The sequence below is a fragment of the Equus asinus genome, chromosome 2 (assembly GCF_041296235.1).
Source record: "Equus asinus isolate D_3611 breed Donkey chromosome 2, EquAss-T2T_v2, whole genome shotgun sequence".
NCBI lineage: Eukaryota > Metazoa > Chordata > Mammalia > Perissodactyla > Equidae > Equus > Equus asinus.
In genome coordinates this window covers 42759781-42783741 of record NC_091791.1, presented here as the reverse complement: position 1 = coordinate 42783741, position 23961 = coordinate 42759781, and the positions used below count along the sequence as shown (strand labels likewise).

Below are 23961 nucleotides of genomic sequence, written 5' to 3'. Positions count from 1 at the left end.
TGATCAGTCTGAGAATTTAATTTAAACATAAATTTAAAATAGTACTTAAGGCCAACAGTCATAAGTACAATTTCCGGGGTAGTATAAGAGACAAGACAAAAAGCTCCTGAACAACAAGTAATCATTCACACTTTACAGTTCCTTCAAAACATTCAGAATGATATTAATAATATCATTTAATAGATATTAATAGATATTATTCCTTACTCATGCACAAAACCTCCGTGCTATAAATGCAAAGATGTATTTGCACACCATTAACCCTAAGCGCTTTTCTCAATGCAACCTCCACATCTTAAGTAGGCATGATGAAGAAACACACACACTCACACGTGAGATGTCTCTGAGTCTGTTATAGAAGATGCTTTATCACTCATTTCCTTTAATGATGGATGTTCTGACCCCAAAGTAGTTATGATTATAATTTGCATTCAGCATCCAGTTCCTTCTTGTTGAATCAGATAGATGCACAGTGTCTATTTAAATTTACCAAACATGAGTATAATAGAGGCTAGTGCAGATTAACTCCATGTTATAGGAACCTAAAATTGATTTTTATGAAGCAAAGCAATCATCTTATGAAAAAATCTTTTGCCGTAAAATTCATTTAGATACACTAGTTTATTTAAAATATTTCTTTAATAAGAATTCAGTACTTCAAAAGATTAATAAGCACCATGTTATTACCAACTGTTGACCCTTGGAAATTTTTTAGTTTCAATTAGATTAAATGAGGAGTATACAAGGTTGAAATATCTTCAAAATTTAAGTATTCAAAAACTTTTAAAAAATTACTATTCATAATTCTGAGAAAGCATGTTTTGATCAAAATGTTCTGGCCCTTTATTTGCACTAAAAGGAATGTATTTCTCATGAAAATGAAGCATGATAGTAAAACCTCTTTGCTTAATGGAATCATGACTACTCTTTTTTTCTGGTTAAGACACGTTTTAAGTGAGTTAAAGTCCTGGCAGAGTCTGTTATGGTTCATTGGGCTTCATTATTCTTTGAGTCATGTAATTAAATGATCACATAAAATAAAAACGTGGCAGTGCCTATCTATCAAACGAGTTCTGTGCTTTCACGGACCAAGAATCAAATGCCAAGAAGTATGCATCTTATACGAGTACAATTGATGTTACAGTGATTCCAATGAATAAAAAGATGATTCACTAATAAGACATGTAAGAGAGTTTCTGGGACTCTAGGTGGCCATGCATTCTTGAGTTCTTTAGAACCTGTTTCAATGTCATATTGTCAGTCATATGGCACGCTTCTGAGAGAAGAAAAACCAAGGTACAAAGTAGTGACATCCAGATAAAACTAATTGATATTAACTAAGTGTCATTTTGTCAATAGCATTTTTTTACAACACGATCTAATCAAAGTAACTTGTGGTTGCAATCATTCACAGGATGATGAGTCAGAAGAACTTTTCCAAAATGAAATATACGTCTGCCTAAAGATGCAATGGACCTTCCATTGTTGGCTTTTGCACTCAGCTCTGTTTGTTATACACTCATTACATCCTGCAGTCACGAAGGAGGAGTATTTAAAACAATTTTTTTTTCCCCTCTGACTATTGCAGCTGCTTCCATCAAGCAATAAAAGTTGCTAGAGAAATCATATATACACATACATGTAAAATTAGGGAAACAAGCTCCTTTATTGCCCCGATTTAAAATAAGCTCAATCAGTAGAAGAGAAAAATGCTATAATATACAGCTTGATGAGCAGCTGAAGACAAGAATATACTCAGACATAGTTTTAGAATTCAGGATATATCTTACTCAACGTTTGAATGAGATGAAAGACATTTCTCCTCTTATTTTTTCTAAACCACTGAATGAATAAGTGGAATTTATGTGGGGGAATGTAACCCAACATAGAGAGATATATAAATTTCTTAAATACAATCCTGAGGCTTTAATGGCAGAAAAAGAAAAGATCTTGCTCCTGTTTAATTCTAACTTATGAAATGGTATCATTTTGTAAACCCTAATTTGTAAGACTTCTAGGTTAAAAAGATATTTTTCATAAGCCAGAAACATAATTTAAGTTATGCAGAATTGATCAACAATCATCCTTTAGTAGGAAAACAAACATATCAACCGTATTGCAAAGCAAAAATTAAACTATATATTAATAAAATCACAAAGATTAAATTGAGCAGCATGTTAATTTATATCTCACAGGTCTAGGGAAAAAAGACATTGAAAGTATTTGAAAAACAAGAAACAGTCTTACTCTTCACGGTCGCTGTCCGGGTACAGTTGTAAAGAATAGCCAGCTCCCCAAAAACTTTTCCTGGACCCATGGTGCATAGCTTCACACCTTCTTTTGTAACTTCAACCTTACCATCTGAAAAGAAGAAGAGAAAACACATGGTTTTAATTCTCTCTCAAGCTTCATCTCATTTGCTTCAGTTTCAATATGAGCAGTAATAGGCTCATTTTTAAAAATGCAAGGAAGTTACTGAGTAAAACAAAGTCATTATGAAGATGCAACACAAGAAATGCAATAAAATACGTAAGAAATCCACATCCTTTCTTAAATTAATCACTGCTAAGAAGATCTGAGATGAGACTGAAAGAAAGCACCAGAAGAAGATGGAGATAAAAAAATGTGAACGCATGGAATTATTCCCGATGCCATATTAGAAAACAATAGTAATTCCAATTTTAATGTTATTTTGAATCGTAAAGAAAACTTGAGTGAGTACCTTTTCTACAGCACAGTTCACATTTGGGAATTCTCATTTGAGTAAGGCAGTTATTATGGAAAGGGAAATTACTTTGACCCTTGGGCATTGCTTAATTGCAGCTTATGGTATCTTTTATTTTTATACATCTTCTCTGACTTTTGCAAGACCGTTTTATCTGCCTCAGCGCTGCAACACTGACCGTAAGGAAAAACAAACCACCAGGGTTGAGGGGGAAAAAAAAGAGACTAGAACTGTTTATGTTCCACAAAGGACTTGGGAAATGAAATGCTAGAGAAGGAAAAAGCTAAGGAAACACTGTACACTCAATATACATCGTTGGCTGCAAGTAAGGAAAATGCTATTCATAAAGGAATTGAAAAGATACATTTTAAAAAGTCATAGCTCTGTGCACCAGAAATTCCTTCATCTGACACAACGGGGGTAAGAAATAAAAAGGAAACACAATCTATTCTAGACTTAATCCTCCCCTTCTATTATTCCTCCAAAAGTTACTTATCCACGATCTGCAGAAGAATAGGGCTTGGCATTAGCTAGTCACCGAAAGGATGTAATGCTATCAAGTCTTTGCCAAACTTCAGGCATTCATGCACCAACTTCATAGTTGTTTATTTATGTGCTTCCTGAGTATTTAACTTTGTAGAGTTTTGGCTTTAAATTCACTCCCTTTTAAAAATCAACCAAGTTTTACCTAAGCAATAATATTTGTAAAATCACAGTGTTGATGTGCTAATTAATTTCTTCAAACACCTATTGAGATAAAATCTTAAATATTAAAAAACCTTTTTAAACAGTTTAATCCATGTACCAGTGATGCAAGATCAACCCTTCAGAGGATATTGTTCTACCATGAAAAACCATTTCATCTAAATGGTATCAATGGAGAGAGAATTCTATATAATTAGGATAAAACTAAGAGCCAACAAAAATTTACTTACTGTTCAAATTGTGTGTATACCCCCTCTGTGTGTAAAGAAGCTACTCGGGAATGAACAAATCCACCAATTTGAAAGGTTTGGAAATACTTTCTGATGCAGGTATGGTCACTCAAAGTCTAGGTTTTTCATGTCTTACTTCTTGACTCAGGAAAGAAAACTCTTTCTTGGGATAGGTATATCAAAACCAGCTCAGAAAATTCATATTTTCATAAGCTTCACATGCCTCCCCACGGCAATTCTCCCCTATTTCTGTCAATGGCAAGCCTATTCCCCTAGAAATTTCCTCTGTCACAAGACTAAAAGAGAGGTTCAGATTACAACATAATTAAGAAATTTATACATCATTTGAAGTCAGACCAGGAGTTGAGTTCTGGTTCTCTTATCTGTTCCTTACTAGCCTTGTGACTTTGGGCAAGTTGTTCGTTTCTCTATGACTCTGTTTCTTCATTAATAAAATAGATAAAATAAAAGCACCTATCTCATTGGGTAGTTGATAAAATGAAATGAGATAAAGCAGGTGCAATGCTTAGCACAGTGCCCAGCATATAGGAAGTGCCCAATAAATACCAGTTCTCATTACTGGTATTTGTTTCATTGTATTTCTTTCTTATCATTTAAATGATGGTAGGGCTTATTACACTGAAACACAATTACCATCATCTATTACAGAAACCAATCAAGGTCCATTTGGGATAACAAGTTTGTTTATTTATTTATTATCATTATCATTTTTTTGGTGAGGAAGATTGGCCCTGAACTAACATCTGTTGTCAATCTTCCTCTTTTTGCTTGAGGAAGACTGTCCCTGAGTTAACATCTGTGCCAATCTTCCTCTATTCTGTATGTGGAAGGCTGCCACAGCATAGCTTAATGAGGTGGGTAGGTTCACGCCTGGGATCCAAACCCATGAACCGTGGGCTTAACCATGACACCACCAGGCTGCCCTGATTTTTATGGTTCTTTTTAAATGGAAAGTATTTGTTTCAGATTCTCTCTCCATGAGGGGTTGAGGAGAGAACTTCTAGGTCCAAATCAATATCACACCCAAAGAAGAAAATAAAATTTCAAGAAATCACACTGATCTTCCTGGCAGACTACAACATCTGTACTCTTCTGCACTTGGCTATGCCCAGTCAACATTTGATGTAGTATTGCTGCGGCTACTGTAGTCTTATGGTGGAGGCTCCTAAGAATAATACCAGAACAACTTTCCAACATATTCTAAAATCTCTTTGACTTAAAGCACTAGCTTCAATTGTATTAATATAACCAGGAGCAAAATGAACCATGCCTAGAGACATTTGATGTCTAACTGATTCTGTACGAGTCTGCTCCTCTGCTCTTTGGGTCCCTCAGTTAAAAGTCTTCAGTGGAGTAAGACCACCACTAAGAATCCTGCTGGACAGTTTGAGAGTTATGCCTTCTCAAACAGCCAGCCTAAACAAAGGATGAGAAGGAACATTCGGACTGTTGTTTCAGCTCAGTAATTTCTAAAAGGAAATCTGTGGACCCGTCACATCAGAACTAGCTTATGAAATTCAGATTTTCCCTCCTCTGGGAAGTTGTAAATGTTCCTTCACCACAACGACAACTCTACTTGGTCCTACCACCTCTTACGTCCCTGAAAGTCCATGCTCAGATAAGCCCTATCTGTTTTGACTTATAGACAATTAACCCTGGAACTGATCATGTTTCATTTTCTCACATGACCTCTAAAAGGCTCACAGCCAGAATTTTGTAAGACTCTGGGGCTTAAAATTTGTGCACAAACTCACTTCTGGTTCCAACTAATTTGCCTGATCTTATTTTATATTTGTCTAATTTCCTCATGTCTAACTCATTTTTAAAAAAAACACGGGTATACATAATTATATATGAATAATTAGTGTTGGTAACAGAAGGTTGTATCCCATATTAATAAGAATAGCAAAAAATAAAAAAGACTTGCTAAAACAGATTGTATTTGAGAAACAGAATTTCAGATGTAAAACATCTTTTCCAGGTTCAATATATTCACAATAGCCAAGAAAGTAAGGGATGTGATCGCATATGATAGATGAGAATGGTCCAAAAAGCACTGTATTTTTTTTTAATGAACAGACAGATCTAAATGGTAAACAGAAACAGTGTTGGTAAATGTTACCCTGAGTCATAATTTGATCACTTCTCCTTCCTCATACCTGTTGTGTGGATGCGGAATAATTTAGGGAGGACCTCCAATTGGGTGCTAAAATGTTACATATACACACAGCATTATGAGAGTTTTTTCAGAGACATTTAGACATATTCTAAGTTCCAAAAGCCCATTAAAGAGAGTTATCAATGTGAAATGTGAAATTCGTTAAACCCATTCATTATGCCACACACCAGCCTTGAAGCAAAATTAGAAGAGATGATACATTTACAAATGATTTCCAAGTAGGGACTGCGTGGTTCACTTAAGAAAACTAAGAATAAGATAGTCAAAAGTTTACTGCATATACCTAGTGGCCCCTATTCCCACCTCTTCAACTTCCTTTAAAGTATTAGGGCCACCTTGAAGCCACTCCTAGTCTTACGCTCCTTTTTCTCACTCTGTGGCTTCCTCTGAGATTTGTTTTAAACTGACTCCACTTGCATAGAAAGTAAGAAAGCCTGAGTGTGGTTATTGTGGTGGTGAGGGAAGGGATGGGGGATAAAATAAATAGGGGCAAAAAGTCAAGTGGGTAGACTATATAGCATTCTTCTGCCAGAGCTTACAGCAACGTAGAAACAGCCCAGCTTGGAGGTTTTTATATAATTATAATTTGCTCTTAATTTTAGGAGCACATTTTGATGAATTTACTTCAGGTCAGCATTGATTAATGTAATTTCAATTTCTTTAAAGAAATAGAGATTCATTAGTATTTCTTCATGACTCTTTCAATATTTCAACTTAATTTCATTTCTAATTATGCTAGATTTCAAAGTTTTTGTTTTTGTTGTTTTAGAGAGTAGCAGAAAGACATTTTAAGAACATCCTAGTAAAGTTGTAGGTTTTTCCCATTATTTTCCCTGACTAAACTCAACAGTGACTAGAAGCTATTAGAACTGCTTCTGGGGAACTAATGATCATCTAAATTGTGGTTAATCTATATATTCTGCTTCTGCTCTTTCTATTCATTTTTGCTTTTTCAAAAAATGTGATACTATATAGGTACTATTTTTACTATGCACTATGTATACCAGGAAAGAAAAGTAAGGAAACATTCAAATCATTTTTATTCAGATTTTGCTAAATTGTTAAAGTTGTTTGCATGAGAGATGTTGGGACAGTTGCCTGAGATGAGCTTTAAGGGTTATTTACACTTTCATTCAGCTCTTTTACCACTCCTCCCATTAGCATGAATAACCAAAAGCTGTATCACAGTAACTTCAGTGTATTTTTTCTTCTACTTCAGGTACCACATGCCCATTTATGAAACGGAATGGGCTCAGTACCAAGTCCTAAATCTTGCCCCTTTGAACAGCAATCAACCTACCTCCTTCTTTTTGGCACCACAATTCATATACCACCCTTGTGAGATGCTAAGCATTGAAAGATCCATTATATAGCATTTATACTATTGTCTATCTTTTATAAGAATCAGTAGGCTCTATAAATAAAAGAAATTGAGTTTACAAGGAGACTCAGAATCTTCTGGCTTTATCTTTATGAGTTTTTCACTAACCTGTGGTTTGGTGCCATAAGGACTTTCACGATAAGGCAAATCAGCTTAGAGATTTATTACTGGTAGGCTGAAATAGAAAGGCTGGCAATAACCGAATTATAAACACTCTGTGCTCAGTTTCCACAATCTTGGTTGGAACATTCAGGACAACTTGATTGGCCATTAAAGGGAGACAGGTGTTATACCAAAGGTCTTGTCTAGACAAGGTCTCCCATCTCTTTCTTTCTCTAATCTGTTTGACTATGCTTTCATGATTTTGTAGGTTTGAGACCACAGATTTTACGTTTTGTATTCTCTCATAAGGGTTTCTGTAGCTGCTAGATTCAACAGGAACATTCAACATTGTGGTAGTCGAACTGTGTTTTCATCATCAGGGTTGTATTTCCTCAAGGAAAATATTTTTTTGTATTTTTTATTTCAGTTTTATTGAGATATAATTGACATACATCACTGTATATGTGTCAAGTATACAGCATAATGGCTTTACTTACATATATTGCTAAATGATTACCACAATAAGTTTAGTTAATATCCATCATCTTACATAGATACAAAAAAAAAAGAACTTCGTTTTCCCTGGTGATGAAAATTTTTAGGACCTACTCTCTGCTTTCTTAATAGATTAGAGATACTATTATATCAAACTTGCCTTACAGGGTCATTTTAGATTGGGGGTGATATCATCTGGGGAAGAAAGAAATTGACGAGGCTGCTATGGGCTAACTAGAGGGGAAAACCATCCAATCGCTGGGGACAGATTATCTTCTTAGATATCACCCTTGAAGCTATACTTTCAGTCAGTCATTTATATATGTCTTCCTTAAGCCAAGATAAGAAGGAAAAAGATGGCTTCACTGTGAGATGCAAGTTGGTTCCTGAATTACAGAAGGCAGCATGTCAGCACCCTATCAGTTTTCTGTTTAAGACTGCTTTCCAGTCCAAATGGATATGGTCTCTCTGGATCTAAACTCCTGCTTCTTAGATGAGGTGTTAATCTTGATGATTGAAAATCATTCTTTGGCCACTGAATAAAAGCCCGTGTGAAATTGCCTATTTTAGTATTATGTATCCCTTCCAAAGTTTGCTTTACCTACTTCTAGTTGGGTATTTTGCTATTAGTTTCTCATTAAACATACATATATAGTAGGGCTTTTTTTTTCCCCTAAACTATTTGTATTATCATAATTTCTTTAACCATCAGATTCTTAATAATACTTTAGTTAGGACCAAGCTTCCCATTCAAAGAAGTCACTTTTCTTTGATATCATCATAGTAATAATTCTTACAGGCAGCATACAAGTACTAGTTATCCAAATGGAATGAAACAGAATCTGAGGTGTAAGAGGTTAGCTGAGGTTGAAGCCACATGAGTGAAGACCTTTGTTTCTTCTCCTTCAATTATGCAAATGTGATTTCCTTCCTGGTCATGACTGCGGTAAACACACTTGACACAATTTTTCATTACACTAAACTACGACAGATTACAATAGACATTGAATATAAAATAAAAGTCACAGTTACCCTTGATAATGAGAGAATCAAAAATATAAATGAGATATCCAGAACTAAAAATCTGACCTATGCAAAAAAAATAAAAGCATCATCAATATGCACATAAATATACCAGAACTTCACTTTTTTTTTAATCTTTTTTTAGCTTTCTAACTCTGAGATACATGACGTACATACATACCCACAAAGGAAACCTATTGAGGAAACAGACTGAAATTTAAGCAAATTCAGATACAGAGAATTATCTGAACCATCAGAAAGTCTGAAGTGAGCAATTTATATTGCACTACTCCTGTCCTTGGAGATATTTAAGGAGTAGAGAAGATACTAATCCTATTGTAGATGGGTCAACAATTTATTGGACATGAAGAGGATTCTGGAAGGATTTTACAAGCATCATTATTCTATAATCTTTATACGAATTATGCTTTGAAATCCTAGCATTTTAAAGTATACAGAAAGTACTAGATAGATGTCCATGGACTAATTTCAACTTCTAGTGATGAAGAAAGCTAAAGACAGGCCAGAGAAGAGATATGCACACACAGAAAGGGAAAGGGAAATAGACTAATCATTCCCTGAAGAAATGAGAGTTGAACAGATAATGTAATTGTCTCAATTAAGTTTATTAAGCTTAATTCTAGCAATGCATAATGCATTCCTGCTCTATTATTTCTATAATACATGAGCATCTTCAGTTAGCCCAAATAACGGATGGTTATTTCTGTACTTCCTCAGAGAGAGGCAAACGACAAGAGTGCAAATACCAATGCCAGACTGATGGACACTCATTAATAATTTCTGTTTTTGTTATGTTTTAATACTAAGCTTGGGAGAGTTTATGATTTAACACAATGGTTCTCAACTGGAGGCAATTTTAACCACAGGGATATTTGGCTAAGTCTGGAGACATTTTTGGTTGTCACGACTAGAGGAGTTCCACTGGCATCTAGAGGGTAGAGGCCTGGAATAGTGCTCAGCATCCTGCAATGCATAGGACAGCCCCACAACAAAGCATTATTCAGTCCTAAAAGTGAGTAGTGCCAAATCTGAGGAACTCTGATGTAAGGTAAATCAATTCATGGACAAAACACTCTGCATTTAAAGGGAAAATTTTGATTTCCTCTGTTTATTATTTTAACCCTCCACCAAGCTATAAAACTGCAAGTTATAAAAAAGGTTAACACCAGCTTGCCACATTTAAATAAATCATGTTGACATTGGATTGAATAAAGCCATAAAGCTACTTTACTGAATAATTTTCCTCGGCAGATGTCACCTGAAATAGAAGTTATTATAGAAATTTTTGAAGCAAGACTTACTAAGAATATCCTACTGATGTTAGAATGGCTGCCTTTTCCTAGATATACTTGAGAATTTCAGATCCTGGCTCTACCATTGACTGGCTGTGGGATCGTAAATAAGTTATTTAAGTCTCTATGCCTTGATCACCTCACTACAGATTCGGAGTAATAGTAACTTATTTCATAGGGTTATGATAACTTAATTAGACAGTGCATGTGGCAAGACAAAGAATATACAGGTTGAAAGCAGTTCTTAAGGAGGAGCTTTTTTTTTTTTTAGAAAAAATGCTTTGGCAGGTAGTGTTAAGGCAAGAGAGGCATGCCCCAAGGTCTTGGTTCATAAAATGTATGAATGGGAAAGAGCAGAGTGATAAATGAGCAGAGGGAGTGAAGAGAGAGACAAGATGAACAAGAAGATGGAGACTACAGAGAAAGAGGCCAGTAGGAAACCCTCATATTGAAGAGGTTCCAGGATTTTAGTAAAAGTGACATCTAACATACAATATTCAGTTACTTGTTGCCAGAATTAATGTCCTACCTTTCTCTTCAAATTAGTCTACTTCACACTAATTTCTTGTATGAAGGGTTTGGGAGAAGGTGAAAGCTTGAAGGAAGATCTATTGCTTGGATATATCAAAGAACAGAGAGGCAAGGAAGTAAAAACTGAGTGATAATGGGGAGGTGCAAAGCAGGAGATCTGGGAGTAATTGCATAAGTTATGTAATTACCAGAAACTAAGGACTCGGGAATTTGTGGGAATTTAAGGGAGGACATCAGTCGTTTCATAGGATGTCAAATAGGTACTTAATCCAATTTCATCTAAGGCTAGAAAGGTTTGAAAAGTATTCACTGTCAAGACAATGATGCTTCAATGACAGATTATGTCTCCTTTGTCCCAGTTCATCTGACACCTCTGTTTAGCTTCCAAACAGCTCTTACAAGGCAGAAGCAGGAAAAGCTTTGAAATCAGAAGTTCTCAGCTGATAGTGTGGTTCTCACTGCTCTTAACACATCAGACCTTGTGGCACTCAGTGTCTGCCTCAGCGCGATGGGTGTAACAGCTTCACAGGACTAACGTGTAAAGTTTAAGTGAAAGAGTGGTGTGTGATGAAGCTTTCTACAAATATTAGTATACACTAAACTAACTGAAGGAACAATCATTGAATTCTTGCAGTGTCTGGTTATAAACAGCAGGGGCTTAGTAAATACTTATTGGTGAATAAGTTAGAATGTTCGAGAAAATGACCAATACCACGATCCTGCTCGTGGGTTAGCCTTAGGATTTCATTTTAATTATATTGCCTATATCGTCCAGAAGAACAAAAACAGTAATTAAAAAGTGTCAACCCCCCACTCCAGTTATTAAAAGTATTTGTGTACTGTAACTTATTTCACACAGTAATACAATACATTTCTCACAATGAGAATTTTTGACAGGTTAAACTATCTACACTTGATGTGACATACATAGTTTTTTCCTTTTACAAGTGATTGGGTTTCTCTAGAGCATGCAGCAAGCACTTATCTACCTTCACATTTTTTTTAAAAAGCAGAGGAAAAAAGCACAAAAACAAAGACTAATATCATACCCTGCCAAAATTCTCTAAATAGCCATAAAAAGATGAAAAAGAATGCTTTCAAATTTACTGTCTCAAAAACAGTTGTACAAATGGCCTGTTGCAGGCTGGAAGTAAGAGGATTTGGTTTGAAAGTTACTCCCCATACAGAGATAATGACCTCTGTCTCTGGTATCACTGAGAACAAAGTAAGGTGGAATTGGGATAATATTTTAACAAGAGAAGCTCAGCGTGGAAGAAAAGTGTCAAACACTCCTTTAGTTGGTGGCCTGGGGAAATGATAACGAAGTAATGCATAAAAAGCTTCATCAACTGATAAATGGATAAACAAAACGTGGACTATTATTCAGCCATAGTAAGGAATGAAGGGCTGACACATGCTACAATATGAATGAACTTTGAAAACATGCTGAGTAAAAGTCAGTCAGTCACAAGGACTGCATATTGTATGATTCCATTTACACGCAATGTCCAGAACAGGCAAATCTATACAGACAGAAAGATTAGTGGTTGCCTAGCACTGGAAGGGATGGAAGAATTAGCATGTGATGGCTTAGGGGTACAGGGTTTCTTTTTTGGGTAATGAAAATGTTCTAAATTTGACTGTGGTGATGGATGCACACTGTGTGAATGTACTAAAAGCCATTGAATTGAACACTTTAAATGGGCAAATTGTGCTGGATTGAATTATATCTCAATAAAGCTGTTAAAAGAACAAGGACTTCATACAGGAACATAGTAACTGCTCAATTATAAGACTGGCCATTAATGCCATTCACAATGTCATATATCCTCAGTGAGAACACTTAAGAACCAGAGATGCTTTGGCCTCTCATCCTTCTCCAAATAACCCCTCTCCTACTCTCTTTAGGAAATTCCTATCAATACTTTTCATCATATGTGACCTCATTTTTCTTCCAAAATTACCATCAATCTCTTCTTAACTTCACTCTATAACTAAGGACACCAAAATCTTCTTTAAATAACACAGTGAATGACTCCAAACACTTCTTACTGTCAGCACACTTAATCCACCCAATTCTATTTATTCCTCAACTAAAACCCTACCTTAAGGTCTTGTTCACAACTGACATAGCTTCTTTCCTGGACTCCTTGCCACCAAACTAGACAGCAAAGAGAATAGAATCATCTTCCTTGAATATTATTCTGGTAAAATATCCCCCTGCTAAGAAATTCTGCAAAACACTAGTTTTGCTGGGGTCAAAATCAAGTTGTTCTCATTGTGTATCCAGACTTCCCACAAACTGGGATGTTCCCTAAATGAAGCTGACTCTGAATCTTCATCTCTGTCATTTTCTTATTCAAACTTCGCGGTCTTAACCTAAGAGAATTCAGGGGATCTGTGAACTTGGACAAATATATGTACTTACCTTCATTTTTACTAGCCTCTAATTGAAATGTAGCATTTCCATAGTAACGAACCATATTAGTTTAACAGTACTTGCAACGTTGTCACCAATGGAAATTATACTTTATGACGGCTGTTTATCTTTAAAAATTCTTTACACTCATCGCTCCTTCAAACTCATGGTAGTTATTAGATACACTGTTAGATCTTATTATTTAATGTGTGAAGAAAAAATATACAGCTGCTAGTAAGCCACAAATTTTTTAATTATTTTAGTTATTTTTTATATACTCGGCTTCCTTGGTTATCTAAAGTAGCCAATTTTACGTACTTAAAAATTCTCTGAAAGGAGGTGCCTAGAGATCAGACTTCTACAGGGTTCCCTGGCACACAAAAAGATTAAGAACCCCTGCTAACTGAGTGATATTCTAGGTTCCACATAGAATCTTACCATGGTATTAATAACTATTATTTATGGTGCAGAATTTGTCTGAGAAAGAAGATGAAGTAGACCAAAAAAAATATATATATACTAGTTGGTTGAAGTACTTGTTAGAAGTCCAATATCATGGATTCTATCTCATTGCTTGCCAACGAATGCCAATCGGTTCCCTGGCCATCTGGTTTGCCTTGCACCTTGGAGAGTGATTAACATCTCTTTGGTCACAGGGGGGATGGAGGAAGTGTTGGCTCTATCAGCACAAATCCAATAACAAAGAAAAAGGAAAACATACTAGATATATTGCTTAAGTGAAAACTATGAAAATATAAACTTTATCTTGGATATTAAAAAAACACTTTTGTCTTATCACATTCATGTTAATCATCCTTGTATTCTATTACTAAAGAACATTGTAAAGAAACCAAATAGATTTAAAATATTTAAAAGGATGTGAAGTTCTACCTAGTCTTGAGCAGCAATAAATTTAAGCAACTAATTTCCATAGAAAAATATTATTTCTAATGACTTAGCACTGCCCATGAATAATTTGTCCCTATCTAAAAATGTCCTAAATCATTTATGCTTTGAATTCAAGCACCTCTAAATGAGATTAAGGTCTACATTTCTTTTTCAGTTTTTCCAGATTTTAGTTCATCCACTGACTCACATCGAGAACAGACAGAGTTTTCATTTGAGCAACTAGTTGCTTTTTCTTTTATAAACTCTCTCCCACCACTCCTACACCGCAGAGAAGTAAATAAAAGGAATTTACGCTCTGCCTCAAGAAATGATGATAATGACCAACAGATTCAAAGTAAAAGAATGTGTTTTACAACGTGAAGATTATGAAATAGATGTTAAACTAATGCTTTGCTTCTGTCCAATAGACAGTTTTACATGAAAATTTGGATATAAAAACATACACAAATAATACTATAAGAAAACTCTCATATCTAACTTATTAGGATTCAGAATATAGATATAATCTAGAAGACTTTTGGTGCAGTGTGGTTTTAAATTATGGTCAAACACTAAGAAAACACACTGTCTTGTATATCGCGGCAGCTTCACAGGGAAAAATTATGTTAAAGTTCACTAGCCCTGGGCCTTTATTTTAATGTTCACCTAACAGACTTTGAAGTGCTTGGTCTCTATTGGGAAACTTTAAAGTCATGAAAGATGGCATGGGGCCAGTTGACATCTCCAGGATTACAAAGTAAGAATAAAATTAAAGCTCTTCAGTGAGATGAAGACAAAAGAGCTTACATAAGTCCTTCACATTTCCCACATATTTTATTCATTACAAAGCACAGCAAAATCAGATGGCTTTTCCTGTGCTAACACTATCCTGTAGAAATGAGAAAACACTAGAAGCACAGGACTATTTAACCCCATCTTGGGCAGTGTGCATGTTTGAACACAACTAAAATCCAGTTGCTACAGCAGATTGTTGGTGAGTAGAACGCTTAAACAAGTTCTGGAAAATATTGTGCCCAATAAAAATCAATGCATCATAGCTACTTATATTAGAGAAAGTAGCTTAAAAATCAATAAAGATTTCTATTTTCTTAAAAAATGTCATTGGTATATATCAATCAAACACATGTGCTTTTAATACACTAAGAAGATAATGGCATAGAGACAGATCTGGGTCATCTTTGTTGTGCTGTTTATTGGCTGCAAAAAGATATTACAAGCTAGCACTCAATAAATCTATTGGATAAATGAATAAGGATCACCCTCTCCAGCTCTACAGGTAGAAAATGCATTCACAGTCCTAAGAATGAACCTGGTTGAATTTCAAAAGCAATACTCTCTCCTTTATGTGGGTATCATGACAGTATCAAAATGAATTAAAAGCAGGGACAGATGACAAATCTCCAGAGATGGTCCACACCTGCAGTGAGATACATTTAGAGACACAGACCAGAGAGCAAATGGAAGTCTCTACCTGATGGGAAAACATGAATGTCAACTTGATGAAAGATTCCATGTTTTCAATAGGCAAGAAACATTTTCTAGTCTCTCTCTGTGCCCAGCATAAATGTATGATACCCTCAAAGACGTTAGGTCCTGGGTTGAACATGATTATCTATCCATGTTAATGAACAGCCATTTATAACCTCAAGGTTTGTGGTCATGTGCCAGAAGATAATGAAATGTTCACTAGAATATTCTAAATAGACATATTACAGTTATTTTGCAATTCCACCTAGGCATGTTGCAGACAAGTCTTCCAAAGTAATTGTAGCCATGAACTGAGTTAGTTATGACTTCCTAAAGAGACTTGGACAAAAATTCAAGCCCCATATATTATGTCTAGCTATGGGGTGATGTGGTACACAGAACACAAACATTACATTATAGAAGGTGTAGGTGAAGAGGGAGGAAGAGTTGGAGAAAAGGCTCAGACAGAGGAAAATGGAGATGGTGGGTGAGTGAATTGTGGAATAAGCCAAGTGAGATAAGGTTAAGGAAGTAGGATCAATGTAGCAAAGAAAGGGTGGTAAGTTAAGGCATCAAAAATAACAGTTCAGTATTTCTGATTACCTAGAGTTCTCTGTTGGCCATTAGGAGAACTCTTTTTCAGATCTCCTGAAAACTGGTCAGAGCTGAACCTACAGGGATGTTAACTCTTGCTGATACTTCTTGGTGCAACTCCTTATGTGCAGAGCCCAAGTGGATTAGTTGTGTTGGTCAACTGAATATTCATAGTCATTGGGACAAGAATGGGGTGGGGTTGGGAGCGATATCAGTTACCATCACATCCACATTCTCTTTTCCACTCTCTACATCCCAGAGTTGTTTTCTCTTTTGGCTTCAAAACCTGACTGGAACTAATGTGAGGCTACTTATAGTCTTTATTTGGCCTAAATTACCATTTGTACATTTTGCTGGAGAAATGTCAATGTGTTTGGTTACAGATGCTGCCCCAGACTCAACTGAGGGTATTATATAACATGTAGTAGATGCACTATATTACTTTTCTAAAGTCTGAAAAATTGTGAATTCTAAAACGTGTGGCCCCAAGCGTTCTGGAAAAGGGCTTCCGGACATATACTAATTTATTGTACTCTGGACAAGCCTTCTCCCTTTTTTGCAAGTGGGTCTTTGTGTGACAGCCACCTAGGGAAAAGGTTGCCTCTCAAATGAGAAACTACTGCTGAGATCAGGGAGCGTAGGAATACATATACGTAGAAATAAATTTCTTATTCTCTTAGATTTAACCATAAGACTGTCGTCAAGATAGACCTAAGAAAATGCCTATGGTGAGGGAGTCATCCTTCCCAAAGTGAGAGGCCCAGATGGAGAGACCATGTTAGGATAAAACTATATAAAAGAGCAGAAACCTAAAGGAAGGGATGAAGATCAAATCTAATGGACGAGTACAGTTGTTTCCTTTTGATTTAAAATTCAAGGTGGCAAGGTGCCCTTACATAATTTGGTTCACGGGAAAGATGTAAAGTTTATATTCTTAAATCTTATGATAGTTTGTAGAAACCTTAAAGTGGTTTATGGGAACAGATGCGTTTTAGAAATTAAGTTAAAAAAAGGTTATGAACTTATTCCAAAAAAAATTTGGGCTGGAATATTATAAAACCCATATACAGAGAGATAGCTAAGAATTAAGAAACAGAGAAAGGAGGAAGAAGAAATAGATCAAGAATTGCGAAGTGAGGAAAGCCAGGATAATGAAGAATAAACTCTTCTCCGAGCTTCCTAGCAACAAGGGAAATTAGGCAAATATGTTACTTCTCCCTTATTTTATTTATGTAGGAGAAGGAGGAACCCTTTTGGGAAAAAAAAAATCTGGCTTTTAGTGGTAAGAACAATCAGAATGAGCATCATCGTACAAGAAACTGGCATCTCCTATAGCAGATGTACCCATAGAGAGAATTATTAACCATATAAATATTCTGTTATGAATGACTAAGTATCCACTTTTATTGTACTACTTAAATGACAAAATATTGCGGAATTGCATTCAAAAGAAAATCCTGGGCATTTTCCACTGGATTCTACTTCTTAAGGGCAGGGGCAATCTTTTCAAATGTGATGCTCAGTTTCAAGCATCCAGCACAAAAATGATAGATATACACTTGCTGACTGAATGTTTGGACAGGGTTTAAAGGTTAACGTGAAGCTATTTCTTCAGAGAGAAGAGCAGCTTTTCTTAAGTGAGTGTTTTAGTATCAAAGAAGAGCTGCAAGGCTGTTTTTAACTGACTTATTAAGTTAGCATGGCCGGCAGTTGTAGATAGTGGAGAATTATGTGTCGAGCCACACAAGACATTTTAAGACCGATGAGTCTTCCCCAAACATAATGTAATAAAATGTCCTTTGGCTAAAAATACTGGAATCAAGTAATTATCTACTTTTGAATTTTAATGAATAGGCCATCTGTTCATTCAAATTGAAAAAATGAAATTTTTCTACAAATTAACTACTTGATGAGATGTCCCTTGTAACTAAATCTGCTTCACTGTTTTGTTATATTTAACCTAAAGGTGGCACATAGAATATTATACCAAGTTTTGTAAAGTACAGTATGGAAAGATGTTTTTCATGATCATGCAATAGTCACAGTATCTGTTCCTTTGACAGGCTGTAATTAACGAAGGCTAATTTTTATTACCACAATTTCTACAAATATTTTGTCAAAATGAATCACTAGGAAGCAAACTGTGTCCACTTTCATCTGTGATGACTATGACAAAGCTTGAAGTTATAAGCATACTACTTCATGGATTATCACTATAATGATGAACAATTGTTTTCAATCTCCTTACCCTCCTTTCCTAAAACATTTTGTTTTGTGTTGTGTTCTCCAATATGGTAACCATTTGCCACACGGGGCTATTTAAATGTAAGTTAATTAAAAACAAATAAAATTTAAAATTCATTTCCATGGTTGTTCTAGCCACACAAATGTTACATGTGGCTACCATATTGAACAGCGCAGAATATTTTCATCCTTCCAGAAAGTTCTACTGGGCAGCACTGCAACATCCTTCTCACTCTGTAAAAACAAGACAACAGGCCCCAAAACAGGCACTAGCTAGCTAATTTGTCTCAAAGATCCCTGCCAACCCCTAAAGGAAAGCGACCTTGCAGTAACCAATCTACGTTTTTGCCTAGAATAACTTTCTTGTCCCTGCTCTCTTCTGGTTATAAAAGTCTTTCATTTTGTACAGCTCCTAGGAGCTCCTTTCTATGTGCTAGATTGGTTAATGCCTGATTTGAATTGATCTTTGCTTAAATAAACTCTTAAACTTTGTAACATGCCTCAGTTGATCTTTTAACATCACTAACCATCAGCCCTCTGAAGAATCATTCCTTCTTTCAGCAATGAAGATCAACTCTTCACTGACACTCTCAGCCATGTTTAGCTCTTTAAACCATTCCCAAGATCCTCCCACTTAGTTCTTCAAAGTATCACAACTTTCTACAACTAGTTGATTTATCTATCTTTTAGTTCTTAAAGTCTTTAGGGGAAAAATAGACAAATTTTGTGCATTGTTTTGTGAAACAAAACTAATTTGGTGGCATTTTATAAATGATGCATAACAGAAGCATGACTTTGGTAGAAAATATACTTCATTCATACCAGCAGCTGAAGTTATCAGTCTAATTAAAAGTGAAAATACTATTACAATCTGAAACTATATGCATTATTGCATTAGTATGCCTGATATTTCAGTTACAGAAAAAAATCAAGATGCTGCCTTTTAGAAATGAGCTTGCTTTGCTTTCTCTTAATATCCACAGATAAAGTCTGTATGTAAAGGATCCTCTACATACTATGATAAATTCAATGAAGACTGAACCATCGCATTTATACTTCTTTAGTAGCAGCTTTAAATTTACATACCCCTGTCATGTGGGATTTCATCTACAAGATGGAACTGGTTAGGGAGCTAATACATAATTCAAGTCTTCAAGTCTAACCTTTGCCTTTAGCTCCCATTTCACTCTCCACTCCCCACCTCCAGTACACATAAACACCCCACAGCAGCTTGCCTAAGGCAAGAGGATGAGGTTCAACTTTTTGTTTTGAGCTTCTCTTTCCAGAGTTCTCATGCCAAGACCCCCATTATTTCCCAGACCTCACCCATTTCAAGGTAATTTCTCATACCAGGTATTTCCAGTTACTACAATACGCAACTGGTATAATAAACTGCCCCCATTTCCATCACCATTTATGTCTTCCTGTACTCCTTTCTTCCTCCTCTGTTCATAGTTCTTTATATAAGTATTCCTCCCCACCCCAAAGACTCTTTGTCTTCTCTTAAAAAAACGGTCTTTTTCTAGTATTTAATAAGCACAAAAGTCTATTTTCAAGAGACTTCAAATTGAAGTCACTTCTTTGCAAGATAGATAGATAGATTTTTTTTTTTTTAAAGATTTTACTTTTCCTTTTTCTCCCCAAAGCCCCCCGGTACATAGTTGTGTATTTTTAGTTGTGGGTCCTTCTAGCTGTGGCATGTGGGACGCCGCCTCAGCACGGCTTGATGAGCCGTGCCATGTCAGCACCCAGAATTTGAACTGGCGAAACCCTGGGCCACTGAAGCGGAGCACGTGAACTTAACCACTTTGCCACAGGGCTGGCCCCGAGGTAGATATATTTTTATTTACAGAAGATAGATTGCTTGTTGATTTAACCAGACTTTAAAATGTAGAATACTTGCTAAGTATTCTTCTCCAGATACACTACATATAAAGTTTTAAGTCCTGATGCCTATTTCCCAGCCCGGGTCAAGCAAATCAGGCTCTCCAGAGGGTGGGGTGCCGACTTCTACAATTCTTTTTTTTTTTTTTTTTTAAAGATTGGCACCTGAGCTAACAACTGTTGCCAATCTTTTTTTACTGGTTTTTCTCCCCAAATCCCCCAGGTACATAGTTGTATATTTTAGTTGTGGGTCCTTCTAGTTGTGGCATATGGGACACTGCCTCAACATGGCCTAATGAGCAGTGCCGTGTCTGCGCCCAGGATCCGAACTGGTGAAACTCTTGGCCGCGGAAGCGGAGCGCACGAAGTTAACCACTCAGCCACTGGGCCGCCCTCTTCTACAGTTCTTAAGGTTCCCCAGGTGACTTCACTTGCTGACAGCCTTGGGCTTGAGGACCATGGTGACCCATACAATATCTGATAAAACAAAGAAAGTAACTCCATAAATGAAAACAACAAAGCTCACATTTGGAGTACAGAGGTGGAGATAGGAGGGCTCCTATTTTGAAGCGAAGAAACAAGTTAACTTGTGGGAACTATGTATCAGAGGACCATGACAGAGTCCTGGGAGCTACTAGAGTTGGCATATTCTGCCTAGAGAAAAAAGCAATAGGAAAGATTCATTGTTACAGACAAAAATTTTAATCCATGTAATTATTAGCAAATGTTTTCAGATGAATACTGTTCTTTAAAATAGTGAAGACATTAAGGCAAGAGTTGGCCAATTTTTCTGTGAAGGACCAGACTGTAAATATTTTAGGCTTTGCAGGCCATATGGTCTCTGTTGCAGCTACTCAATTCTGCTGCTGTAGTGTGAAAGCCGCCATAGACAACACGTAAATGTATGAGCATGGCTGTATTCGAATAAAACTTTACTTACAAAAACAGGCAGAGGGCTGGATTTGGTCTGCAGACTGTACTTTGCCAACCCCAGCCTTAAGGAATATGGTAGGACGTTTCTTTAAAACTTTGACGGATTTTATTTTTCAAAGACCCCCTAACAGTGTCTCCCATCTCACATGCTCTGCTACAACGTGCCTTTACCACTCCCTCGACCAAAAGGTGGTTTCTAGTTTTCAGCCTCCTTAGATCTCGGCAGGCTCTACAACTGCTTGGGCCAATAGAATATGGTAGAAATGATGCTGGCCTGGCAGCTTCCACTTCCTGCTTCTTGGAATGCTCACCCATGGAACCCAGCTGCCATGCTGTGAGACACTCAAGCTACAGAGAACCGAGGTTTAGGTGCTCCATTTGAACTCCCAGCCAACCACCAGCACTGATTACCAACCATATGACTAAGTTATCTTGAACATCCAGCCTAACTGCCATCTGACAACTACAGGAAATACCTACTGAACCCAGCCAACCCACAGAATCATGAGAGATAAATTGTTTGAAGCCACTAAATTGTGTGGCATGCTACAATACAAGTAGAACAACTTTGTTGTTGTTGTTTAGGGAATGATGCCACTTTTTCTGCTAATGTAAATGCTTTTATTTGGATAGAAGTTTATCAATAAACAGACAGAGGCAGATGCTCTTTCAATCTCCCCAATTAAAGGAATGTATTTTTTCTAAAATTCATGGATAAGCCTCACTTATTTTAAGCCACGAGTTTCAGTCACCTATAAGTATGATGGCTATATTAAGTAAATCCATTTATAATGTATTTTAAGATGAAAAGTTCTTCATTCATGCTAATCATCACAGATAAATGTAGTGATATTTGTATCATGCAGAGAAAAAGATGTGCTGCAAGAGAATTTATGTGGTGGCCTCATCTTCATCCATTACAAATGAGGAAGAGATGTGGGCTGAAATCACTGAATACTACTGTGGCACTATGGTCCACAAACAGAACTGCTACCAGAAATTAGCTAAATGATTAAATTAGGTTAATCCTAAATAGAACTCATTTTTCTTTAAAACAATTAGAATCAAATTTTTTAGTAACTCAGTACTAAAAATATGTAGCGTTTCAGAATTGACAAAGATAATAGCACTTAAACAAGAGTTGCTTCGAAAATTGAAACTTGCAGCATAAAGCTCGATTCAGAGTGGTTTTTCAGATTTTGAATGGTTGATTAGCTCACACTGTCCATTCACACAATAATCACAATGTTGAAAAAGTAACCGTTAGTGTGTAAATTAATACGCACACTCTCTGGCAAAAAAGAAAAGAGTAAAACTTCAGTTTCAACTAAGAATAACTGGATAACTTCCACTGGGAGATTATTAAAGTTATAAAACTAAATTCTCGTGTGCTTCTATGAATTCAGTAAAGAGACAGATATCGAAATCTGAAAGGAATAGCCTACAGGCAAGAATTGGGATTCTGAATATCTAAAGCTAAAACGTAGAGATTATGAGAGAAAAAATTATAAATCTTGGCTCAAAAGAGAGGATAATAGGGAAATATGACTCAGGAGAGCAATTTCCTTAGAATCATCATGTATTAGAGTTGAAATATACATACAAGGTCATAACGTTTAACCCTTGGCTTTACCAGTGAGAAAAATTAGGTCCCAGGAAACTCAACAACTTGTTAAAAGGAAAATAAAACAATTTTGCTAGTGTAGAATCAAAACTAGAACTCAGGTCTCCTATCTATACTTCTTCTGGGGTTCTTGTCATTCCAGTGCTGTTCTAGAAAAGGATGCAGACCAATGCATGGGAGGGCAGAGTCACTCCTAGTCACCTCCTCATCATGGAATAAGCACATGCCTTGCCACTACAGCAAAGTCAGCTGAGAAGGAGAACATGAGTATTCTGGGCTTGATGCTAAGGAAATAATGTCAATAGAATTTTGGAACATCATATAAAAAGTGTAGGTACAAATTCATGAGAAAGGAAGTTGAGAAAGGAAAAGCCTTAGATTAGCGAACAACGATATTCACTTATTTCATATTTCAGTTTCTCATTGATAAATTCACAGTATATCAGAGGGAACAAGAACTAAACTGACTAAATATAAAATTGAGATGGTCTATTTAAGAATGAAAGATGGGCTCTTAGGCTTTCATAGTTTAGTTGCGACTTTTTCCTCAACAAACTGCCCATGACCATCACTACTTAACATCAGAACAGAGCACAGGAAAGAAATGGCACCTCCAGAATGCTTCTTAGGAAGCATCCAGGAACTTAAGGACAAAGTTGAAAAGAAGTATTTACTGGGAAAACCAATGCTTCTTCCCAGTTGTCCTGTGTTTCTCTCTTTTAAACTTTAAAGAATTTTAATATTCAAGGCCATGTTTATTGTACCCATTCTTTTCTTGATTTTATAGGCTTCAGTTACACATTCTTTCCAGTTCCATCCACTTGAGACAGAGCCAGGAAAATTGTTTCCCTGGAATTTTCACCTTCTTGACTGTTTCAGGTGCCCCCTTGTAACTTCTTTAGGTACCATCTACCTTTCCCAGAGAAGTGTCTCTGGGAAGATTCTTTAAGCAGAAAAAGACTCCAGCATTTTACCACAGTGGAAGCATTAGACCCACAAATGATGATTTGACCTTTTGGCTTATAGCATCACTTAAGGCCAATGTTATTATGACATAATTTACAATGATCGTGAACTCTAGTTCCAATATCCAAACTGGTTACTGTGTGTGTATAATCATAACTGACTTTGGATAAATATGCCTCAAAATGTGTTACTTTATGCATGCTAATATTGAAGTAG

General features: G+C 36.2%; 1 protein-coding gene across 2 annotated transcripts in view; it reads right to left on the bottom strand.

Moving 5' to 3' along the window:
• PRKG1 (protein kinase cGMP-dependent 1) overlaps positions 1-23961 on the bottom strand; it is a 1184543-nt gene that overhangs the window by 758772 nt on the left and 401810 nt on the right. For both annotated transcript variants that reach the window (XM_014866734.3, XM_014866733.3), the window contains exon 3: positions 2248-2361. In XM_014866734.3, coding sequence (XP_014722220.1) covers positions 2248-2361 — 114 coding nt within the window. The remainder of the gene's footprint in view (positions 1-2247; positions 2362-23961) is intronic.